Source organism: Mytilus galloprovincialis, chromosome 1 (assembly GCF_965363235.1).
Source record: "Mytilus galloprovincialis chromosome 1, xbMytGall1.hap1.1, whole genome shotgun sequence".
NCBI lineage: Eukaryota > Metazoa > Mollusca > Bivalvia > Mytilida > Mytilidae > Mytilus > Mytilus galloprovincialis.
In genome coordinates, this window is record NC_134838.1 from 75512643 (window position 1) to 75537145 (window position 24503).

At 31.5% G+C, this 24503-nt stretch overlaps 1 protein-coding gene across 1 annotated transcript in view; it reads right to left on the reverse strand.

The window, feature by feature from the left end:
* Positions 1–24503, reverse strand: part of LOC143083799 (tetratricopeptide repeat protein 39B-like) — a 53426-nt gene that overhangs the window by 15558 nt on the left and 13365 nt on the right. The window contains exons 8-15 of the mRNA XM_076260165.1: positions 23025–23090; positions 22138–22249; positions 17004–17071; positions 16377–16436; positions 15040–15131; positions 13942–14100; positions 8569–8686; positions 7894–8005 (exon numbers count right to left, since the gene is read on the reverse strand). Coding sequence (XP_076116280.1) covers positions 7894–8005; positions 8569–8686; positions 13942–14100; positions 15040–15131; positions 16377–16436; positions 17004–17071; positions 22138–22249; positions 23025–23090 — 787 coding nt within the window. The remainder of the gene's footprint in view (positions 1–7893; positions 8006–8568; positions 8687–13941; positions 14101–15039; positions 15132–16376; positions 16437–17003; positions 17072–22137; positions 22250–23024; positions 23091–24503) is intronic.

Here is a 24503-nt window from a genome sequence, read left to right on the forward strand (position 1 = left end):
TAACATTATGATAAAATTTGAAGCATTTTATAGAAATACACTTCATGATTTTCCCAAACATTTTAAATTTTAATGTATACAATAGGTTTTTTGTCAGAAAATAAAATAAATGTATTTAATATAGATATAGATATTACTTAGTTAAAATGTGTTAAATTCAGGACAATAATGCTACTAAGTCTTCAAGTATGGAAAATTCATAAAAAAATCTTAATCAATTCCATAAAAAGAAGTGCACTATTAAATTAATTATTAATGTTTTGGAAAGAATTTTATCATCTGAGTTTCTCAAAATTTTGTTTGAAATGACTAAAATTGAAAGTCAAACTTTTCATGGAGGTACTTGAAAAGAGAAGGCAGTTTTCTAAGAAATGTTTTGTGACATAAAGTTTTTCATCCTTGTTTATAAATGAGGGTGTGGATTTGGGTTTACAGAATAGAGAATAATATTCAAAAAGTGCAAAATAAAGGGTCTAAAACATAAAGAAAAGAGAAAAAAAGGTTTAAAAGAGAGAGAATAGAGAATAACAGGATGCTAAAATCTAAAGAATAGAGAAAAACAGGCAAAAGGATGAGGGGCAATAAGACCATTATTTGGCCCAAAAATTACTGCAAATTTAAAAGTTATCATACATATTTTTAAATTACTGAAAACTTGACAAAGGTATAAGGTACTAAGACATTTAGAGTGCACACGCTGAAATGTCTCGCCTTCTATACTAATCATTTATATTATGTTGATAGTCCTAAGTATAAAGCTAAGCTTTATAACAACTGTCACATAAACTTAACATTAACCAAGATAACTAAACAAAGACCAATGAACCTTGAAAATGAGGTCAAGGTCAGATGAACCATGCCAGGCAGACATGTACAGCTAACAATGCTTCTATACAACATATATAGTTGACCCATTACTTATAGTTTCTACGAAAAATAAAAACTTAACACTGTGCAATGAACTGTGAAAATGAGGTCACGGTCAAATAAAACCTGCGCGACTGACATAAAGATCATAAAATATTTCCATACACCAAATAAAGTTGACCTATGGCATATAGTATTAGATAAAAAGACCAAAACTCAAAAACTTAACTTTGACCTCTGAACCATGAAAATGAGGTCAAGGTCACATGACATCTGCCCGCTAGACATGTACACCTTACAATCATTCCATACAACAAATATAGTAGACCTATTGCATATAGTATGAGAAAAACAGACCAAATCACAAAAATTTAACTATAATCACTGAACCATGAAAATGAGGTCAAGGTCAGATGACACCTGCCAGTTGGATATGTATACCTTACAGTCCTTCCATACACCGAATATACTAGCCCTATTGCTTATAGTATCTGAGATATGGACTTGACCACCAAAACTTAACCTTGTTCACTGATCCATGAAATGAGGTCAAGTGAAAACTGTCTGAAAGACATGAGGACCTTGCAAGGTACGCACATATCAAATATAGTTATCCTATTACTTATAATAAGAGAGAATTCAACATTACAAAAAATTTGAACTTTTTTTTTCAAGTGGTCACTGAACCATGAAAATGAGGTCAAGGACATTGGACATGTGACTGATGGAAACTTCGTAACATGAACCATCTATATACAAAGTATGAAGCATCCAGGTCTTCCACCTTCTAAAATATAAAGCTTTTAAGAAGTGGGCTAACGCCGCCGCCGCCGCTGTAGCCGCCGCCGCTGTAGCCCCCGCCGGATCACTATCCCTATGTCAAGCTTTCTGCAACAGAAGTTGCAGGCTCGACAAAAAACAAAACAAATTTGACATCGAACAAGTTACCATAGCAACAAATCATGACCTAATTTACATATTTTGTAAAATTTCATGAATTTCCTTGTTTATTCATCAAATTTTAAGTAATTTTACATTGAAAAAGTATGTGTGCACCCAAGAAACAACTTTATATTTGGCGAGATTATGCCAATAGTTATGATAAAGCTTCTGTTAAATTATTTTGTTGTTTCTCGACTGCGCAGGGTGTTTCCACAACGGAAATAAAGATAGAAAACTGCATAATTTCTGTATTTTTCATCGTTTTTGTGAAAACAGTACATATTATGACGTAATTGTGATAAAAAGCTCTATGTTTTTCATTTATAATTCTTGATCCTATGCATTTCTAAACATTATGTACCAATTTGAAACAGTTATCAAAATTTTATTTTCTTGGGCCTAAACTAGGCCTTAATGTCCCTACTCCTTTATATAAAGATTGAGAAAAATGCAGAAAAAAATGCAAGAATACAGAAATGAAGGCACCCATCTAGACCCTCAATAATGAAAAAAAAGAATGACATTTGGCAGCAGAGGTTGAATATAAAGTTCAGGCAACTATGAACATTTGTTTCTATTTTCTTGGCAATCTGCATGTGTGCAAGTCATCTCATTATTAACCGCATGCTTAGCTGCTAAATGCCAAATCATGACATAATTTCATGCTTAGTACACATGTACAACTATAATAACTCCTAGCAAATATTTTACAATATTAAAAGTAAATGAATAACTAGAGGCTCTAAAGAGCCTGTGTCGCTCACCTTGGTCTATGTGAATATTAAACAATGGACACAGATGGATTCATGACAAAATTGTGTTTTGGTGATGGTGATGTGTTTGTAGATCTTACTTTACTAAACATTCTTGCTGCTTACAATTATCTCTATCTATAACAGTACTTTCTGTGGAAAATGTTATTGAAAATCTTCAAATTTTAAGAAAATTGTTAAAAATTGACTATGAAGGGCAATAACTCCTTAGGGGGTCAATTGACTATTTTGGTCATACTGACTTATTTTTAGTTCTTACTTTGCTGTACATTATTGCTGTTTACAGTTTATCTCTATCTATAATAATATTCAAGATAATAACAAAAAAACAGCAAAATTTCCTAAAAATTACCAATTCAGGGGCAGCAACCTAACAACCGATTATCCGATTCATCTAAAAATTCCAGGGCAGATAGATCGTGACCTGATCAACAATTTTACTTCCTGTCAGATTTGCTCTTAATGCTTTGGTTTTTGAGTTATAAGCCAAAAACTGCATTTTACCCCCATGTTCTATTTTTAGCCATGGCGGCCATCTTGGTTTGTTGGCCGAGTTACCGGACACATTTTTTTAACTAGATACCCCAATAATGATTATGGCTAAGTTTGGTTAAATTTGGCCCAGTAGTTTCAGAGGAGAAGATTTTTCTAAAAGATTACTAAGATTTACGAAAAATGGTTAAAAATTGACTATAAAGGGCAATAACTCCTAAAGTGGTCAACTGACCATTTTGGTCATGTTGACTTATTTGTAGATCTTACTTTGCTGAACATTATTGCTGTTTACAGTGTATCTCTATCTATAATAATATTCAAGATAATAACCAAAAACAGCAAAATTTCCTTAAAATTACCATTTCAGGGGCAGCAACCCAACAACTGAATGTCCGATTCATCTGAAAATTTCAGGGCAGATAGATCTTGACCTGATGAACAATATTACCCCTGTCAGATTTGCTCTAAATGCTTTGGTTTTTGAGTTATAAGCCAAAAACTGCATTTTACCCCTATGTTCTTTTTTTCAGCCATGGCGGCCATCTTGGTTGGTTGGCCGGGTCACCGAACACATTTTTTAAACTAGATACCCCAATAATGATTGTGGCCAGGTTTGGTTTAATTTGGCCCAGTAGTTTCAGAGGAAAAGATTTTTGTAAAAGTTAACGACGACGGACGGCGACGGACGCCGACGGCCGACGGATGACGGACGCCAGACGCAAAGTGATGGGAAAAGCTCACTTGGCCCTTCGGGCCAGGTGAGCTAATAAGTAACTGAGGAAAAATGTATCATAAATCCGGATTAATTAGAAAATGTAATCAACAATCAACACACGCATGACACGAGGAAAGAGTAAAATAGTTGATTTCAGCAGAAATTCTATTCAGTCTTTAAAATCTTTTAATTGCAAATCTATTGCATTCTATAAATCATTAATAAACTCTTTCCTAAGAAAGTGCAAGTTTCATGTAGTCTTTCATGTTTTTAAAACAAAAAATTTCAAATCACTACATCGGGAACTGCAGCAATTCTAATACATTTTTTTTTGCTATTGCATAATATTCTTCAACTTTATAATTCAATCTATTTATACACTGTGAATATGGATTTTTGTTCAATCATATTTAATTTTTTACAATATTCGATACAGAGAACCTACTTTAACTTTTTCTTGATTCAATGAAAGAAGCAATAGAAAACACTGAATATGGAAACGTTATACTTAGATTTAAAAGGTTATCAAGCGACTGGAGAAAAAAAAAATTACATATTATGCTTAAAAATTTATTTTACAACTCTGATCATGAAAGTACAAGTATGAACATGGAAATGATTTTCAATTTTTTTTTCTTTTGATTTGTCAAATAGCATAATGCAGTTAGAACAAATATGGTGTCGCATGACAAAAAGACAACTGTCTTTTAAAGCATCCATTATATATTCTCAATTTCAACACATGAACAAGCATTCTGTAAAGTTCCTTATAGAAAAAATGTTTTTTTTACAAATCTCAGATACCTGCTTTTCAACATATTTTAAGAATCTTTTATGTCAAATATTTTATAAATGTATATAATTAAATTAGATGTATGTTTCATCATAATATGTTATTCTGATTGGCTAACTGCACATCACATGTTATTCCTTAAGCAATTGCATTACACAATAAAACTTATCATTCATGATGACACGAGGTCCCATAATAAAATGTACAAGTAAATTAAACAAAAACTTGATGTAAATCGTGTTTTCATGATCCTAGCTAAAAAATGTAATTATAAGTATTGAATGCTACTTTTTGTAACTTCATAGGGTTGTAAAAGCGTTGACCATGCACACATTTTTAGAATGAAGCGCTTCATACAAAATGTACTTTGGTCAACGCTTTTACACCCCAATAAAGTTACAAAAAGAAGCATTCAATTCTTAAATAACTTTGACAAATGAAATTTTATCTATTTTTTCATAGAATATAAAAAGCAAGTTATAAATTATATTTTTTTTAACTCTGAATGCATTTAAATTAACTCTGACCAGTTTTGATTTAAAAGGCCACCTCATACATATTTAATGGGGAGCATGCATTTTTTTTCTTCAAATAAATTATTTGATTCTAAATTTTCAAAATATTGTTTCAGAAGGGATTGCAAAAAAGTGGTTTGTTTTTCTTGAAAATTAGTTTATTTTTGTTTAATTTTTGTTCTTTATGTATTTGAGGGAAATAGTTTGCCCTAAACAAAAAAAAAGAACTTTCCCTTCCTCCACAAAAGATGATAGTCCATGACTCATGGTTAACAAAAACATAAACTTTTGTCTCAAATTTTTTCCCACCATTTTAATCAAAGCATTGCACTAAACATTTTCCATTGAGTCATATGAGAAGTAGATTATACCACTTTTCCTCATTGACTTCAATATTTATCCTCTCTTGAGAATTTATGTTTTGACATTTAAAAAAAAGAAATAAAAAAAGTTTGATAATTTTATCTGGAGTGGATGAATACTGTGCTTAGAGTGTTAAGAAGCTATATTTATCATATACAATTTCACACATATGAGGAACTGATGGATATAACTTTAATATATTTATCATCTACTTATGATCCGAGAAGACTAAGTCCTTGTTCAAGAAGTTTTCCTGGATTACGTAATATCTTAACACAACATCCTTGTTTATAAGTGTTTGTTACTACTGCAACTTTTCAACTTAACCGACTTCCTAATACATGTAATATATATATGTAGGACTCAAATCTATGGTGGGTTTCAAATCTATGGCAGATTCCTAATCTATGGTAGATATGACGTTACAAACGTCAAATCTGTGGTAGGTTTTTGTTTTCTCCTAATCTATGGCAGATTTATGAATTACGTTATTTTACGGGAAAAAGAGTAAAATATAGCGTCACAATAAAATAACGCCATATATAAGTCGTTGCGGACTTCAGTAAGTCCTGTGTTTAAAAATTTCCCTCTAGAACAATTTTCCGATAATTTTTAAAGAAAGATGTGATCTTTAATCTATAGGACGGATAATAATTATTTGATATACCGTCCGAATCCTGCGATGAAGAAAGACACAGCTGTTTTAGTAGTGGATATTTTAGGAATGCAGTTATAATAAATATTTTAGCGTCTACGGCTAGCAAAGTATCTAAATTGAGAAAATGAAATTACAGGATACCACCAAGTTGACTCAAATCGTCAACAGTTAAAAATGATTGACTAACCCTAAAATAAATATTATGTGAAAAGTCAAACTGTTTAACTTTTTTTTTTTATAAAAACTGCTTTCTTGTTTGTTAATGGACTTTTTTTCTAGTTGTTTTAATAAATGGATTAAACTGGTACAATGCACAGATTAAGAAATGCTTATTTTTCCAGATCATTTTAATCCTAATTTCGGTATTATGGTATATCACTTTTACACTTTTTTATATTTGACATCACGATTTGGTTGACCATTATGGAATTTTTATTTCACAAAAGATTCAGACATGATCCCGTTGTCGTACATGCCAACTTATTTAAGACAAGTAAGTGATTGTATATGTACTGCCTTGTTTTACATTTGCACAAAATCCGCCATAGATTAGGATTTACAAAACTTGCCATAGATTAGAATTGTAAAAAATCTGCCATAGATTTGGGATGGCATGACGTCACATTTACCATAGATCAGGAATCTGCCATAGATTTGGAACCCACCATAGATTTAAGTCCTACATATATATTTTACCAGGCTTATAATTTTGTATGTCAGACATGCCAGACATGTGTTTCATCGACAAAAAACTCATCAGTGCACTCAAATCTAAAAAGTTAAAGGCCAAATAAATTATGAAGTGTAAGAAATTATGTCATATTTTCACAAGTGCATATTTAGATTTTAAATAGTGATCATCTAAACATTGTTTTATTTATGAATAAAAAGGAGATGTGGGGTATACGTCAATGAAACAGAAATCAACTAAAAAAATCATCAAAAGACTTCTAGTCTTCTACAACAGACAAATTAAATCTTTAAATATCCAAAGTCTATAAAAATTGTGAAGAAAATTAAACAGAAAATATTTACAATTTGGGCTTTATTTTAAGGTCGCTTTTGGTCATATAGCTGAAGCTCCTTAATTTTCTACATTTTTGAACATCTATTGATAACAAATATTTGTGTTAGATCTTTCAAGGTAAAAAAATGGGGAATGCTTGTAAATCATTTTTCACATACAATTTCATTGCATAAATTACACAAAATGCTTTCAAAAACAGGCAAAAGTATCAATGGATTATCAGAGGCTTAAGTCAACCACAAACTGCCAACAATATGGCAAAAAAAACAAACAAACAACAATATTCAAAACACAAGATAGAAAACTAATGATTGAGTTACATGAACCTCACCAACACCAGGAGATGATCTCAAGTGCTCTGGAAGGGTATACAGATCCTGCTCAATATTGGCATACAGTGTATGTGTACATTCAAAATTCCTGCCTAAAGTACACTTGATTCAACTTGCTGATGCAAAAAGGACCAGTTCAGCAAGGATGCAGTTTATATAGGTAAATTCTGAGAATTTAGGGAAAATTTAAAAAAAAAAAAAGCACAGATGCTAGCATGGAAGGGACATGCATTAATGGTTTTACTCCTATATGATCTACAAGATGCAATCCCCAAAGTTTTCAAATCTCAAAATCCTCAATGTACTCTCATAACAAGTCATATTGGGAAAAGTTTATAAACAATAGACAAATCAGCTGCTTGATGTACACAAAATCAACTGGTACAAATTATAATTCATAGAAGAAAACATACCTTTTGAGTTTACTATGTCATTTAATGTTTTCTCTACTTTCTCCAACACAGGATTTAGAAGTTCTTCTTTCTTCCCCAGAATTGAAAATCCATTCCAAACATATATCAGCTCCTACAAACAAAAATTTAATGTGTACATAGGTGAGGTAATTAAGTTTATTGAGGTTTCAGCTTAGGTGTCTAAAAAAAATAGTAATATAAATCAATTTCTAACAATATAGATATTTATTGATGAAGTATTATTCCAACTGCAAGAATTTACTGGAAAAGCTTGTATTTTACACCAAGCTTTTCATGGTTATGTTATTTATAAAGTAATAAGTTTGGAAAATCTAATCTTGACTTTTTGATAAAGATTGTTGTTCAATCATTGTGTCTGGTAGTTTTGGGAATGAAATTTTTTTTTCTTAATTCATACTTTGAAAAAAAGATTTATTTGTTGTTCTACATTGAAATTCTGTACAGGTTTGATCTGTCTAATTGCTGGTTAGTCCTTATCTAACTACCAGTATTTATGTACAATTACTATTGCTTGGAAAATAAGAGAACAATTCTGTTCCATGACTGGTTTCAGCTTTGTAAAACTGTTCATCTGTAACTATCAATAATAAGAGAACAATCCTGCTCGATGACTTGTTTTGCTTCATTTAAGAATACATATAAAAGTGTTATTACCAATGCTGGTAGAACAAGGGTGGAATCCTGTTCAATGACTCGTTTGGCTTTAAACACTGCAAACTTTTCTATAGGTAAAGACTTTCCTGCTATTCTCTGTTTAAGTCTTGGAACTTCACTAAAATATATATGATATTTCTTATCATAATCAAATTTATATGAATAAATCTGAAAATACAAGAAATGAAGAAAAATACATGGGGAATGTGTCTTATGCCCCCGCTTGCATATAACATTATATAAGGACAGGACAAAACTCAAGAAAGGTAAAAGTTGTTCTTGATCTGAGTTTTGTGGTAATTATTAGCATTGCATTTGAGTTTCATAACATTTGGTTGAGGCAAAATTATATATAAGCATTTTTTCCACATGTAAAGGTACATAACTCTAGAACTGTGTAAGTGACACAACCAAATTTGAAATCTGTAATAAGCATTGTGCATAAGTTTCATAACATTTCAGAATGGAAACTAATTTCTGCTAGTGCAGACAAATGGGCATACTGGTAAAGGTAAAACTTAATGCCCTCAATGCTATGGTGGGGACATAAAAACAAGCTATGAAAAAAATCCACATTATACTCTTTAAAGTACCCTATTGGTATAAAGTGACAGTGTGCTCTTTTCAATACAGAAAAAAATTCTTAACCTAATAAAATATTTTAAATGTACAAAATTTACTGAACATTATAATAAATAATTTGGAAAACTACCAGGATTTTTAGGGTAGGTGAGGTCTTTTATATCATATACTTCACTTCAAGTCTTTGTTTGTTGTTTTAGACCATGGGTGATGACTTTGATCCCTATTGGTTTGTTTGTGAAGATTATCATATCTATTTATTATTAATATATCATTTCACAAGGCATCTGTGAAATTGTTATCACCTAAACCATTCATAAATTTCCAGTACACAAAATGTAGTAAACCCTTCTCCGACTCTTCTAAAAACTATCATAACTAGAGGCTCTAAAGAGCCTGTGTCGCTCACCTTGGTCTATGTGAATATCAAAGGAAGCAGATGGATTCATGACAAAATTGTGTTTTGGTGATGGTGATGTGTTTGTACATCTTACTTTACTGAACATTCTTGCTGCTTAAAATTATCTCTATCTATAATGAACTTGGCCCATTAGTTTCAGTGGAAAATGTTAGGCAGCAACCATTTGATTTTCTGGGGGGGGGGGCTATGGTTTTTTTTGGAAAAAAAAGTTTGTTTCCAGTTTTTGGAGAAAAAAATAATTTGTTTTTGATTCTGAGAAAAAAAAAATGTTTGTTTCACCCTCAGCTGCCACTATATGTAATGCTAAAATTGAAAGAAAAAAAATTGTTTTCGACTTGTCGCGAAAAAAATAGATTGTTTTTCGCCACAGGCGAAAAAAAAAGTTTGTACAGAAAAAAAAAACCATAGCCCCCCCCAGAAAATCAAATGGTTGCTGCCTTAGTAAAAATTTACAAATTTTATGAAAATTGTTAAAAATTGACTATAAAGAACAATAACTCCTAAGGGGGTCAATTGACCATTTCGGTCATGTTGACTTATTTGTAAATCTTACTTTGCTGAACATTATTGTTGTTTACAGTTTATCTCTATCAATAATAATATTCAAGATAATGACCAAAAACAGCAAAATTTCCTTAAAACTAACAATTCAGGGTCAGCAACCCAACAATGGGTTGTCCGATTCATCTAAAAATTTCAGGGCAGATAAATGTTGACCTGATAAACAATTTTACCCCATGTCAGATTTGTTCTAAATGCTTTGGGTTTTGAGTTATAAGCCAAAAACTGCATTTTACCCCATGTTCTATTTTTAGCCATGGTGGCCATCTTGGTTGGATGGCCGGGTCACCGGACACATTTTTTAAACTAGATACCCCAAAGATGATTGTGGATAAGTTTGGATTAATTTGGCCATGTAGTTTCAGAGGAGAAGATTTTTGTAAAAGATTACTAAGATTTACGAAAAATGGTTAAAAATTGACTATAAAGGGCAATAACTCCTAAAGGGGTCAACTGACCATTTCAGTCATGTTGACTTATTTGTAAATCTTACTTTGCTGAACATTATTGCTGTTTATAGTTTATCTATATCTATAATAATTTCAAGATAATAACCAAAAAGAGCAAAATTTCCTTAAAATTACTAATTCAGGGCCAGCAACCCAACAACGGGTTGTCCGATTCATCTGAAAATTTCAGGGCAGATAGATCTTGAACTGATAAACAATTTTACCCCGTCAGATTTGCTCTAAATGCTTTGGGTTTTGAGTTATAAGCCAAAAACTGCATTTTACCCCATGTTCTATTTTTAGCCATGGCGGCCATCTTGGTTTGATGGCCGGGTCATCGGACACATTTTTCAAACTACTAACCCAAAAGATGATTGTGGCCAAGTTTGGATTAATTTGGCCCAGTAGTTTCAGAGAAGAAGATTTTTGTAAAATATTACTAAGATTTACGAAAAATGGTTAAAAATTGACTATAAAGGGCAATAACTCCTAAAGGGGTCAACTGACCATTTCGGTCATGTTGACTTATTTGTAAATCTTACTTTGCTGAACATTATTGCTGTTTACTGTTTATCTCTATCTATAATAATATTCAAGATAATAACCAAAAACAGCAAAATTTCCTTAAAATTACTAATTCAGGGGCAGCAACCCAACAACGGGTTATCCAATTCATCTGAAAATTTCAGGGTAGATAGATCTTCACCTGTTTAACAATTCTACTCCTGTCAGATATGCTCTAAATGCTTTGGTTTTTGAGTTATAAGCCAAAAACTGCATTTTACCTCTATGTTCTATTTTTAGCCATGGCGGCCATCTTGGATGGTTGGCCGGGTCACCGGACACATTTTTTAAACTAGATACCCCAATGATGATTGTGGCCAAGTTTGGTTTAATTTGGCCCAGTAGTTTCAGAGGAGAAGATTTTTGTAAAAGTTAACGACGACGACGGACGACGCCGGACGCCGGACGCCAAGTGATGAGAAAAGCTCACTTGGCCTTTTAGGCCAGGTGAGCTAAAAAACATGCAAATTTCTAAAAGAAAATTGATCGGGTGGGAGTGAGTCACCGTGGGACTAATTTAAATCAAAGTAAGTCAAATAAAGCAACATTTTTTATGCAATGATATCTGACATGTTGGTATTTTTAATCATTGACTGACCATGCAATACTCATTTTCAAACAGTTTTCTATGAAGATATTTAATATTTGCAAAGAACTGAATATCTAATGAATTTCATTGTGGATAAATATGATTTTTTCACTTTGAAAAGCTGCATCATAAATAGTCCAAATAATTATGACGTCTTGGAAGGCTATTTTAAATTTTTGCTTTGACGTCCATGTAAGGCATCAAAGAAAAAAAATATAATAGCCTTTCAAGACGTCATAATTATTTGGACTACATCATAAATAGTCCAAATAATTATTAAGTCTTAGAAGGCTATTTTAAATTTTTGCTTTGACGCATTCCTGCGTCAATGTAAAAGAGGGATGAAAGATACCAGAGGGACAGTCAAAGGTGTCAAAGAAAAAAAATATAATAGTCTCTCAAGAGTGAAGACGTCATAATTATTTGGACTACATTATAAAGAGTTCTTTCAGTGTTTGCTTTAATTGCAGTAAAATAAATCACACCCTCAATGTTTTTAAAACCACATATTCAAAATTTCTCATATATAAAAGAGCCATCATACAGAGGGAAGTTTATAATATGGACAGAGGGGAAGTTTATAATATGGACAGAGGTTTTACAGAAAATGCTACTTACAACACCTTCCTGATGAGTCAGAACAAAAATTTGTGCAAATGGTGATTAATAAACTCAATCTCTATGAAATGAACAAAATTATCTCAGTTTAAAAAAACAACTTTTGACCTAAATCTCAATCTACCATTTTGGTCAATGACCATGCAGTTTAGGTCAGGTCTGGCAAAAAATGATCATTTCCTGACCCTTGTTTTTAAAGGTACATGAACTTGTCTTTTATTACTATTCCAGTTTCCAGTGCAATAAAAACATGGAGTTTAGTTTTTGAGATATAAGCCAAAAACTGCATTTGACCCCTATATATTAATGTTTAGCCATGGCGGCCAGGTTTGTTGATGGATCAAAACTTAGGATACAATCTATAAACTAGATACCTAAGAAACATTTAGTTAAATTTTGAAGGTATTTGGCCCAGTAGTTTCAGAGGATAAGATTTTTGAAATAGTTTATGACAACAACAACAAAACAGACAACGGACGATGATGGACGCCAAGTGAAGACATATGCTCACATGAGGCCTGAACCAGGCCCCTGAGAGCTAAAAAAAGTGATGGAAAAATTAGACATCTATGATGGTGAAATGAAAATCATAATAAAACTTCTATATTAAAACAAATGCACACATTGTTGTGTAAAGCATACCCCACTCAGAATTTTAAGTATCAGAAAACAGGAAGTTGATGTCTTCCAGGCCTTCTGACTAAATTTGAAGTCAATGTAGTTCAGTAATACTTGATAAAAGTGTGAGAAAAAAGTTAATTCAACATATTAAAAAAAAAAGTGTCATTTAGCTGACCAATTTTATGTCATTCTGTTCAATAGAACATGAGAAAAGTGTGATGGAATTTTTTTTTTTGAAGATTAACAGAAGAACAAACAAAACACTATCAAAGAAGAGCAGACAGATGCATTTTGAGATGAAAGGACAAGGTGTCATAGACTCCATCCTTGAGTGGGGATATAAAAACAACTGATGTAAAATTAAAATCTTTACAATACAAGATACACCACCTAGCTTAGACTACAAATTCTTTCCTGGAAAAATAAAATCATTTAACTCTATACACTTTTTGCATTATACAACAAGATACTGTTTTATTATCATGGGAATGTGAAAAGGTACAAATATTAAGAGTTTTATTTTAAGTATTTATGATGCTTGAAATTGTAAAGTACAAATTATATATACTGCTTCCTATTTACTATTGTATTTTTCAAGTAGATACTTGAAAAATGATTTTTATCACTTCAGGCACTTAAACTAATGTTAAATGGTCTGTACTACAAAACAGAATATGTCTTTTTTTAGACAAACAATAAAAAAAAGAACAGTTTTGAAGGGAATTAAATAACTGACACTTGTGTTTATATCAAAACACAAATAACTTATAAAATCTGGCATTTTTACGCCTCTGTCTCGTCTTTCTGTTTTGTTTGTTTAGAGAAGTAACCATAATAAAGTGATATTAAAAGTTAACCACTGATGACCACATTAAGCTAGCTTTTCCTACAAATTTATGTAAATTTTTTTCTAATGTCTAATTTTTTATGCAACTGTAGGCTGGGTAGTTTTTGTCAAGAAAACTTACCTGAATAAATAATGAAGATGAGTTTTTGTCTCCTCCGTCTGATCGTCACACATGAGTAAAAATGCTGCTTTTTGATATGTATATGTAGCTTTACTCCATCTACTCTCCTTACATAGTCTCTCAGCATACTTCATGGCCATTAACCAGTCTCCTTTGAAACTACAAATAAAAACATTTGTATCAAATTGCATACTCTTTATTATTCTCTGTTTCACATTCAGGGGTTGAAGTCATAAAACTTTGCTCAGTGCTTGGAGCACAAAAGTCATGCTCGAAACATGAAATCCAGTATTTTGATTGGTTGATTCTTGAGTCTGAGTACAAAAATCGTGCTCGAAAGTTTTATGAAAGGCCTGGACATAAATTTTACATGTACTTCAATGGCAATAAAAAGATCAGACCTCTCATCAATAAAATAATTGTTTTTTTTTTGCACAGTTTTTAATAATGAAAAAAGAGTGTTTAAACAGTTTTCATTAATAAGAGTGGTCACAGTTAGACTGAACTACAGAATCAAAGAATAACAGTACTGTTTTTGAAGAGTTGCCAGTGTTAATTGGGGATTTAAAAGTGGCAAATGCATTTTTACTGGCAATGTAACGTAGTGCCAAATAAAACATAAAATTTGATTTTAAACCGAAATTATCAACTGTCATTGTAAAATCTTGTTGTCAATGGCTCTGATAGCCACCAAGGGAATTGACAGTGAATGCCATCTAATATGAAATCAGATGAACCTCCATCATGGTAAATAAAAAAAAGAAATAGACAATCAGTAAATAAAACACTACACAGATTTTACAGATTGAACAACAAGTAAATCCACCATTAAGCCATGGTGAACTCTGGGGCTTCAGAAAGATAAACTCGCCCCCCCAAATGACACCTGACATGTTACTCAAGACAGTATTTTTTTCAAACTGACTTAAGACTACTGGGTTACTTTAAAACATAATACAAATACTATGTTTGACTCTTAAAAAAAATTACTATACATAGAAAATTCAGCCTTACACAAATATGTTAGAGAGAAAAAGAAAAATAGAAACTCCTTTTTTTTAAATTCAAATTTCTATTTCAACATCATACAACACATACCAATGACACCACATCAACTCCCAGAAACATAAATGATGAAACTGTCTCCATTCCTGTTGGGAATCTATGGACTCTTCAAATCTAAACAAAGCCTGAAATTAAAATATAAAGATGATAACATAAATAAAACCTTGTTAAAACAGAAAAGTTTTAATTACTTTTCAATAATAATAAAATAGCTTGCACTTAGTGTCTATCAATTAAAAGACACCTACAATTTGACATCATTGAAATATAGTTTAACATCAATCGAACAAAATTCATTTCTAAGAGCTTAAAAAATTAAGCATATCATTTCCATCATCAAGAAGAAGGGATATGACTAAGCATACATGACACATAAACATTGAGTATTAATTGGCAATAAAACAAACATTTTAGAAGAGAGAAGACTATAAATTGTTAACATCCACTTCATTTGAACTTTGCTGGATAGATGTATCATTGGCAATCATATAGTTTATAAATAGAGAGATATGATTAGTTGTTGGTTGCTAACATTCAGTGGCAAATATTTCATGTATGTTCAGAAATAGAACAAATTAACAATAACTATGATAGTAGGTCCTGTAATAGAGACCATCCAGGATGAAGGTCAGGAAAATTTGGACTTACATAGGAGGGTATATTGGATAGGTACAGAATTGTTGCCTTGCAACAGGCCATCTAAAGACACATCAAAAAGTTGTTTAGTTTAAACATATTTATTTATAGTGGATTGGGAAACAAGTTTTGCAACTTATATTAATCCCTTTCCACTTTGCGGAAAAGTTGTTGCAAGGGTTGTATCATGCAGACAACAAGGCACTCTCCTTACACAAAGCCTTGGATTCCACTTTGGCTAAAGGTTTACTATTGGTTTAGAGAAGACCAAAATGACCATATTTCTATTCATCAGTCACCATTCTTGGGAGAATAGGGGTAAAAAGAGAGAATAGATACCCAGGTGGTTACATATATAAATAAATTTGACCAAAGTTGATAAAACAAATCATTGATTCATGCTGTATTAAAGAGCCCTTGAATGTTTGTATTTAAGTTCCAACAATTGCATTACACAGTTTAAATTTTAATATTTTGAAGTTTATACAAGTTAAGATACATTCAGCATTTACTGTACAATTTATTAAATAAATGGGATCATGCATATTCGTTATTGTACTTTCAGGTTTCAGTCTTGTAAAGTGTGTACCTCACCTTAAAAAAATCTCATTTGCTTCAAATTCACAATATTGGTTGTAAGCCATTAAAGAAAGTTGAACATTTTCACTATGTCATATGATAATTAAGAATTGCCACACTTTTAAGGTAATCAACTGTTGGAAATAAGTACTTACATTATCTATATTTCCTTTTATTTCTTCAATTCTTCCAGAAAAAAATAAAAACAGTGCACCCTACAATTTGAAAAAAAAACCATAATATTTAAATAGTTATTTTACCAATACTATCAGACATGTTTTATCATTTTTATAAGTCAAGAATTTTATAGTGAGCGTAGTTCTATGAATTTCAAATGTGAACACATACCTGAACCAAGATTGCTGCTTTGACACATGCAAAACACTAAATTTCTAAAAGAAGACGACTATTTTCAAGGCAACATATCCAAATCTCATCAATTTTTCACAACATTTTCATCAAGCACATTGCTGCAAAAGCTCACTTCAATTCACTTTACATGATAACAAATCTGTTTTATCTCCAAAATAATTGAAAGCGAGATTTAAATTATCATTTTTCTCAGTTTTTGATAAAAGCTGATAGTACTAAAATTCTTGCCAAAAATATTTGCAATCATAATTTTTACCTTAAAAACTTAACGGGATACTGCTGAAGAGGAGTTAACTAGAAACATGCATCACTACGCCTTTAATCAGTGCTACAAGTTCAAGCTCAATTTGTCTTACACAATGTGAAATGCAGTTCACAGTTAGTATGCTGCTGCAATTTTATTTGCTTACCTTAGGATAAAGGTTGAGACATGGTTTTAATAGTTCTTCAGCCAAACTAATATCACCATCAGCTAAACCTGGACATAATAAAAATAGTAATAAATTGAAATCATACTGACACAATTATCAATTTCTTGGTAGCATAAAAATAATGTATAGCAGGTTATTTTCGTGGGTGTAAAATTTCAGGATTTTCATTGAATCAGGTATTCGAAATACTGTGGCGGTTATTATTTTCGTGGATTCAAAACTTTTATCAATACCTTTGCAGGTGCATTTTAAATTGGCGGAATTTATTTTGGTGATTTTCTTCTATCCACTAAAATAGGCGAAAATTTACACCCCGCAATAATAACCCACTATACAATACAAAATAGACCGAAATGCTGAAGATTCAAGCTTTATGATATATGTGAGTGCTAAAATGGCAAAATATCATTACTATATTGTCAAAGATTCTGAAAATTGACTTCAAACAAAAATATAAATATAAAAATATACAAAAGTCTATAAATAGACTAACCATGGTAAATATGAGTCATTTACACTCACTGAGGGCGCAACATAAAATGAATAAAGAGAAAGACCTAGTATTTTTCAGTTCTCCTTAATAAACTATTTTTTCCATTGTAAGGCAAAATCAAATACGGTATGAGGCTATAAAGAGCATTTTGTACAAGTAAAAGGTCCAATTCAAATCACTTTGTTGTTTATTGATTGAGTCCACAGTACAGTTTTGTTGACCTCAGTGTACTTTTAACATATATATATTGCTACTTTAAAAGTTACATCCCATTCTAACATGACGTCCTTCAAACGCTTTGAGTACACACCCGTGGTAAAATATGAATATATTGGTTGGGCTGTTCTGATTGTACTCCCACGTCATATGATTGTTTATGGATGGAGTACACGACGTCATAGAATGATAACGTAATAGTTTAAGCATTTTTCGGGAAAATACACGCTTCTGATACCGAAAATCATCACCAGAATGAAACGTAAACAAACAATACTAAAATGTGGTATAAGCCCTTTTTTATATACATAGAAGATATATAAGTAAATTATCATTAAAGGGAAACTTCGCAAAAAAATCAAAAATTGATATTATGTTCATTCTGTATAAAAATGCTCAAATTCATAGATATTAAAGTTTTATTCCGCTAGATAAGCGATCACCATCGATTTTAAATTTAGAGTATCAATTCTCTGCGATCCGCCATTTTGTCTTCTTTCCCGATTAATAAAAACGATATGTCTATAAACCACAAAGAAACAAAACTACAGTAACCGATGTAGTCGTAATTGCGTGTCGATATCTTGTCAATCGTACGGTTGTTTTATCCGACTAACTAACTTGATACGAAAAATATTCTTACTTTTTTTAAATTACCATGGTCTGTTGTTTTTAAACTGTTGATATTGGAATTAGGTGAAAAGTCAAAGTTGAAATCATAAATAAGTGTTCCGTGAAAATTGTTTTCGAAAATCTAATTTGTTCATAATTCTTTAAAGTAATAAACAAATATATTTTGATCTTCCCTCATCTGATCACCAGCATGGCTAAAGGTATTACTTCCAAAGGTATTGTGAGGGGTGTGAGGTGACACGTCCAGGTATTCAAGCGATTTCCTGTCGGGCTTGCAAGTTCATGCATCGTTTCACTTCTGCAGGTATTGATCAGTGTACACGGCTGATAACTTATAACTTATAACTTTCCATTTTGAACTATCAGATGAATAATATACAACTCTGTCTTACTTGTCATTACTAAACTCATACGCTTGTTTATAAATAACATTTCTGGTGTAAAGAATATAATTCATAAACATATAAATAATACCCGAAAAATAAGATTTGATGAAATTAAAATCTATTTAAATATTTTTTCCAAGGGTGAATTGGGGAAAATGTAATATATAGTCATTGTCAATAGTGAAGGACAGATTGGAACAGACCAGAAATATTGATTTAAAAAAATGTACGCACTTGCCGACGATTCGTTTATACGACTGGATAGAAAGTTACGGAACTATAGCGCAATTTAAAATATATACATGTATACATTGAACATAAGAAAAAAACATATATTTTGAATAAATAGGGGTAAAAGTGTTGTAAATAGACTAGTCCACGTATGCCAACAGTATGTAATCATCGAATTTCGATAGACTATTGTATACCAGAAGAAGAAGAGAACCAATTTGATTTAAATACAGGTCGATGTATAACTTTTGCTTTGGTTCATTGAAGCTGTGGACCTAGTAAAATCACAGATTTATATTTCAATAAGATTGTTCTCGAACAAAGGAAGTAATTCGTCATCACAATTGTTATAAATGCCACTGGACGAACACTAATTATCCCCAGGGAATGTGAATATTTTGCTGGGAAACTTTTGAGTATCAAAGTTTCAAATTAATTTCGGGATTTATTTTCTTTCTTGGTATTCAATAACAGAAAAAAAAATAAATTACTTGTTCGCTAAATAGGGGTATTCTTGTCAGATAAAAGACTTTTAGTTATATTTAAAAAATAGGGAAATATGACATTAAATTGGTTCGGTCTTTTTTTTAAACATCGTTAAAAAGATGTGTGTCTAAGGTGAACGCCACAAGAACCCTGTAATACTAGTACGAGAGTATAGCATGTAAACATTCCTTCTCAATAATATGGTTGTATTGGAAATCTTTTCATACAGATTGACAACTCATTGTCCGATATGCATGTAATATTTGCCACATGACGCCCATAGTTCTTTCTACCATCATCATCTTATTCTGTGATATTGATGTAAACATCGATGGTTCACACCCACACAAAATGGGAGTAATGGACCTTCAGAGCTTCTCCGTGTTATACACTTGTGAAATATATAGACGAAATTTCTGTATTGAAATGAATCTACATCTCACAAACAGGATTTTCAAATAACGATTGTGAGTAATCACCTTACAAACCAATATAAACGTATGGCAAGATATAACCATGAAGGAATTTAGTTTTTGTCAGACGAAAGAACTCATCACTATATATATCATAAACGTATACGTATATATATGCATACAGTTTCAAATATTAAGAACAAGCGGTCGATGTCGATAGTCTGTTTTCTAACTGTTCAGAGTTAGACATGTCACTTGTTCATTCTTGGAAGCCTTCATATTCCCCGTCTAACGATGGGAACTCTTTCTGATTGTGTTGACTATAAATGCTTGTATGGTAATTCTGTCGTTTATCTGTACAAGCAGTTGCATTTCCTCTCCTTTCCCAACAAACAAACGAACGAAACGCCACTAGTCTGATTTCTCTGGAGCTCATCCTCAATGGCTCTTATACGTCAGGAAACTTACATGTATACTAATAATGATTGTTTCAAGAACAACGATGTATGGACGAACTATTATAAATTCGTCAATATCAGTTATGCATGACTAAAATATAACTTTTATTACAACTACTGTATTACTTAATATTTGGATTAATGACGGCTATCATGTTCAACATTGCACAAATATTATCATAGAATTTAAAAAAAAATCCTCAAAAATCCTCAAAAGAAATAATGCCTTAGCTTAGATAATTGATATTCTTTTCACAAAAAGTTCGTGTAAATGATTGTCAAATGAATTTAATTATGTAAGAATAAAATGTTAAAAAGAAACTAAAAAAAAATCATGCATGTTGTATGTTGTATTTTTTTGTCAATTAAAAACTTTAAAATTGCAATAGTTTTATTAGCATTTAAACACAGCCAGATTTGAATACAAGTTAAGAAATTCCGGTAAAGTCAATGATATCAAACAGATGTACAATGGTATATCAAATTGGGTAATATTGCATTTAGTTTTTATAAAAGATTAAAACTACTATTTTTTGCTTCATATTTGAATCTTTACGCCAATTGCCGCTAAGAAAGTAATCAAAAATTGTTTCCTTTTATTTTTATACACTTTCGGAATTACGAATCTGAATTTTATTTTCAATCAGAGACATATGTCTCTGTTTCAATTAATTTACACAATTTAATTATTGTATCTTTATTCTCATCGTGTATTAAATCTTAGTGTATTAACATCGTGACAGCATACTCTTTCTAATCCTTTCTGTTTATCCTTTCCAAATAACAACATTTATACCTGTGTACGCTTGAACTCACACCTGCGGCTAAATAGCTACAAGGTAAACGAATTGACCTCAAGCCGAGAAATATACAGTGACCTTTACAAAATAATATACACACTCTGCTCACACATTAGTTGCATTGAAATGATTATCAAAACAATAACGGTAAATAGAACTGAAATATTTTCAGTTCAATATCAGTAAAAATGTTCAATAAATATTTTATGAAAAAAATCTCAACAATAATTAATTAAATTTATTCAAAAACATTTACTAGAGATAATTTTATAGGAGTTTAATTCAATCAATACAAAACGGTATATGCATATTCATTTTCGTTCATTCTTATATTGTGGTTCATAACTTCGACCATTCGTCAGCTGTGCGCTTTTAATTACGTCTATTGTCGATAAGCTATAAGAGTTAAACAGATTTTATTTTTTCCCAGAATTCAATAAATCGGGCTAATACGTCACGACCCACTCGAGAATTCAACCAAAAAAGTTACAAATACTTGATTTTCTCCGTTATTAGAAGGAATATAAATTTAAAACTTTGCAAATGTGTTTTTTATGTTAAGATGAACATAATTAGATGATAAGTAAAAAATCGCGGAATTTCCCTTTAAAATTCATCCAAATCTATCTAAATATATTATTGTAAATAGTTTGAGCATGTCACTAAATCTGTTTGCTCCGTTCTTTACAGCCAATCTTAAAGTGGGTTAATTTATGGGAACGGCAAATATTTGCCTCCATCTAGTGCGCTTTGAACCAAAACAATTGCTATATTTGTCTTATCAGAATCGAAATAATTCATGGGGGCTTGAATATATCTAAATTTTACCACGGGTTGTCCCTTTATGCCGATATTTTACCCCTCACTATCGCTCAGGGTAAAATATTTGTCATAAAGGGCCAACCCGTGGTAAAATAACGATATATTCAAGCCCCCATGAATTATTTCTTAATTAAAGTCATTATCCATAACTAATAATTGATTTAAATATACTAACCTAGAACATAACAAACTACTGTATGATATGCTATTAAAATGATAGAACACAGAGGGCCTCTTAGACTTGATAAATCTTCTGTTCCTTTAAGTAAAGCTTGTAATCCAGCTTTCTGAAAACAGAAACCGATATTTAATTTCAGAAATAAATTTGTGTTATATAAGGTTATCTTCTGTGATAAGAAGGAATATATTTGATGAAGGAGTGGGTCATTCCGAGTAATTCTTAATCATTATCCTTCTATCATAGATTCTGAACTGTCAGACTTGAGCATGCATTGGTAAAATTAATTATTTATTGAGTATCATTCTTTGACGTTTCTCTAGCATGGATGCAACTAAGCTTGGAAGCTCCTGTCTTATGTTTTATTAAGTTTTGTTAAACACCACTTTCAGCATTATTGTGCAGTAAGCTGTTGTGTTCCAAAGAGAACAAAAGACCTTCAGCAGGAAAAACTAACAATTCTAGACAATCAAGATTGGAGTCAAATGCACCTACCCTGTTCAAATTACAATCTGAGTGTGGACAGGCTAGTGATTCAGCATTTAGTCTACTTAAACGCTAGGCCACTGATGCCCTTTCGGTCTTAAGTAAGCAATACAAACTATTTCAATGGATAAAAAAAAAATTAAGGTAGTACCTTAAGGTAACACCTGCACTTAAATTAATTTGGCTCATTTGATTTTCATAAAATTTTGACAAAGTATTTACTTTGACCCTTTGACAAAAATATAAAAAATTTTAAAAACTGGTTATATAGCAGTTTGACAATCACTAATTTTGATCCTAGAGAATCTAAATATTCCCTTAACAACACAATTCAACGTTTAGCTGTTTTACAGAGTTATCTCCCTGTAGTGTAAGGTACCACCGTAAGTGAGCATTACCTTATTTCCTGAGAATCCAACAAATTCTAGAAGTTTCATAACCTTGCTTGGAAGAAGTGAAATCATCTGCAGAAATAAAGACAAAACTTGACATGTGACGATGATGTGTGATACTTTGTCTATATACAAACCAGATGTATCAATAAAAAACACACACATATATATATATATATATATATATATATATATATATATATATATATATACAGTAAAACCTGTATTAACCGGCAGCTACGGGACTATGAAAAAGGGCCGGTTTGGACAGTGAGCCGGTTTATTCAGGTTTCCGTTTTGACCGGAAGTTAATGACTTGTGAAGTCCGATATTTTACATGTAAAAGTTCTCTCTGATTGTAAATTATATTTGATAAAATAAAATAAAATACTTTCTCTTCGTTTTTCATTCAATGTTTGCCATTTTGCATCATAAAACTCGCATTGTTTGGATTGTGAGACGAGAGATTCGATTTACTTCTATTATCGTTAATTTGTAATGTTGGAATGGCCGATTAAAAAGCCAGAATATTAACAAACTTAATTTCATCACTATCGAAACATTGTCTTACAGTGTACAATACCCATTGATTGTTGTCTACCGAATGTTTTTCATTATCGAGATCATTGGTTTAGGGGTTCACAACAGGGAACCCAGGATTTTGAAATCACAATGTAAATTTCTTACTCCGCGATTTAAATTTGTTTATCAAAGTTACAACGTAAGTTCAATCCGAGATATATTCGGTGTGTCTTTTCGTTTAATTGACACGTTTATAATATTTTAAAAAATAATACAGTTGACTACTGTCCGATTGTAAGTTCACAGTTTAACACCTGACTAAATGATTATTCTGAAAAGCCATATTGTATTATACAGTCTACGACGTTAAGCGGTAGCCCGAAGCCCGTGTCTAGTTTAAATAAGCTCGGACTAGTTAACGTACACTGCCGATAGTCCTACCGGTCTAGTGCATATCTGTGTGCACTTTTTTAATCGTTACCATAAGTTAACGAAGAATGTCACTCAACGGCTTCGATATTATAAACTGATACTCTCTTCCTTGCAAAAATGTTTATTAATTAAATTTTAACTGATTGATTTTCTTCTTTTCTTGGTCTGCATCAGAAAGGATGATCTCTTTAACTTCCAAAGTCAAATTTGAATGAGAAATTAATTTAAACAAAATGTGATGGCAAGGGGTTTATATCTATATGTTTACATTTATTTTACATGTATGTCTTAAATTCAAAGAAAAGAGTCTTAAACAGTTTTGAGAAGGTTTTTTTTTAAGGAAAGTAGAATTTTTTATATTACATGGAGAAAAAACTCTATATTTTTGAAAAGTTACATACACTTCCAGATACAAAAATGTAACCTCAGAATGCAGGATTTTACATCTAATATTCCAAAATTTTCTTGGGGGTGCATGCCCCCAAACCACCCTAGCTGGTTCGGATCACTTTGTGATCCTCACCGGTGACA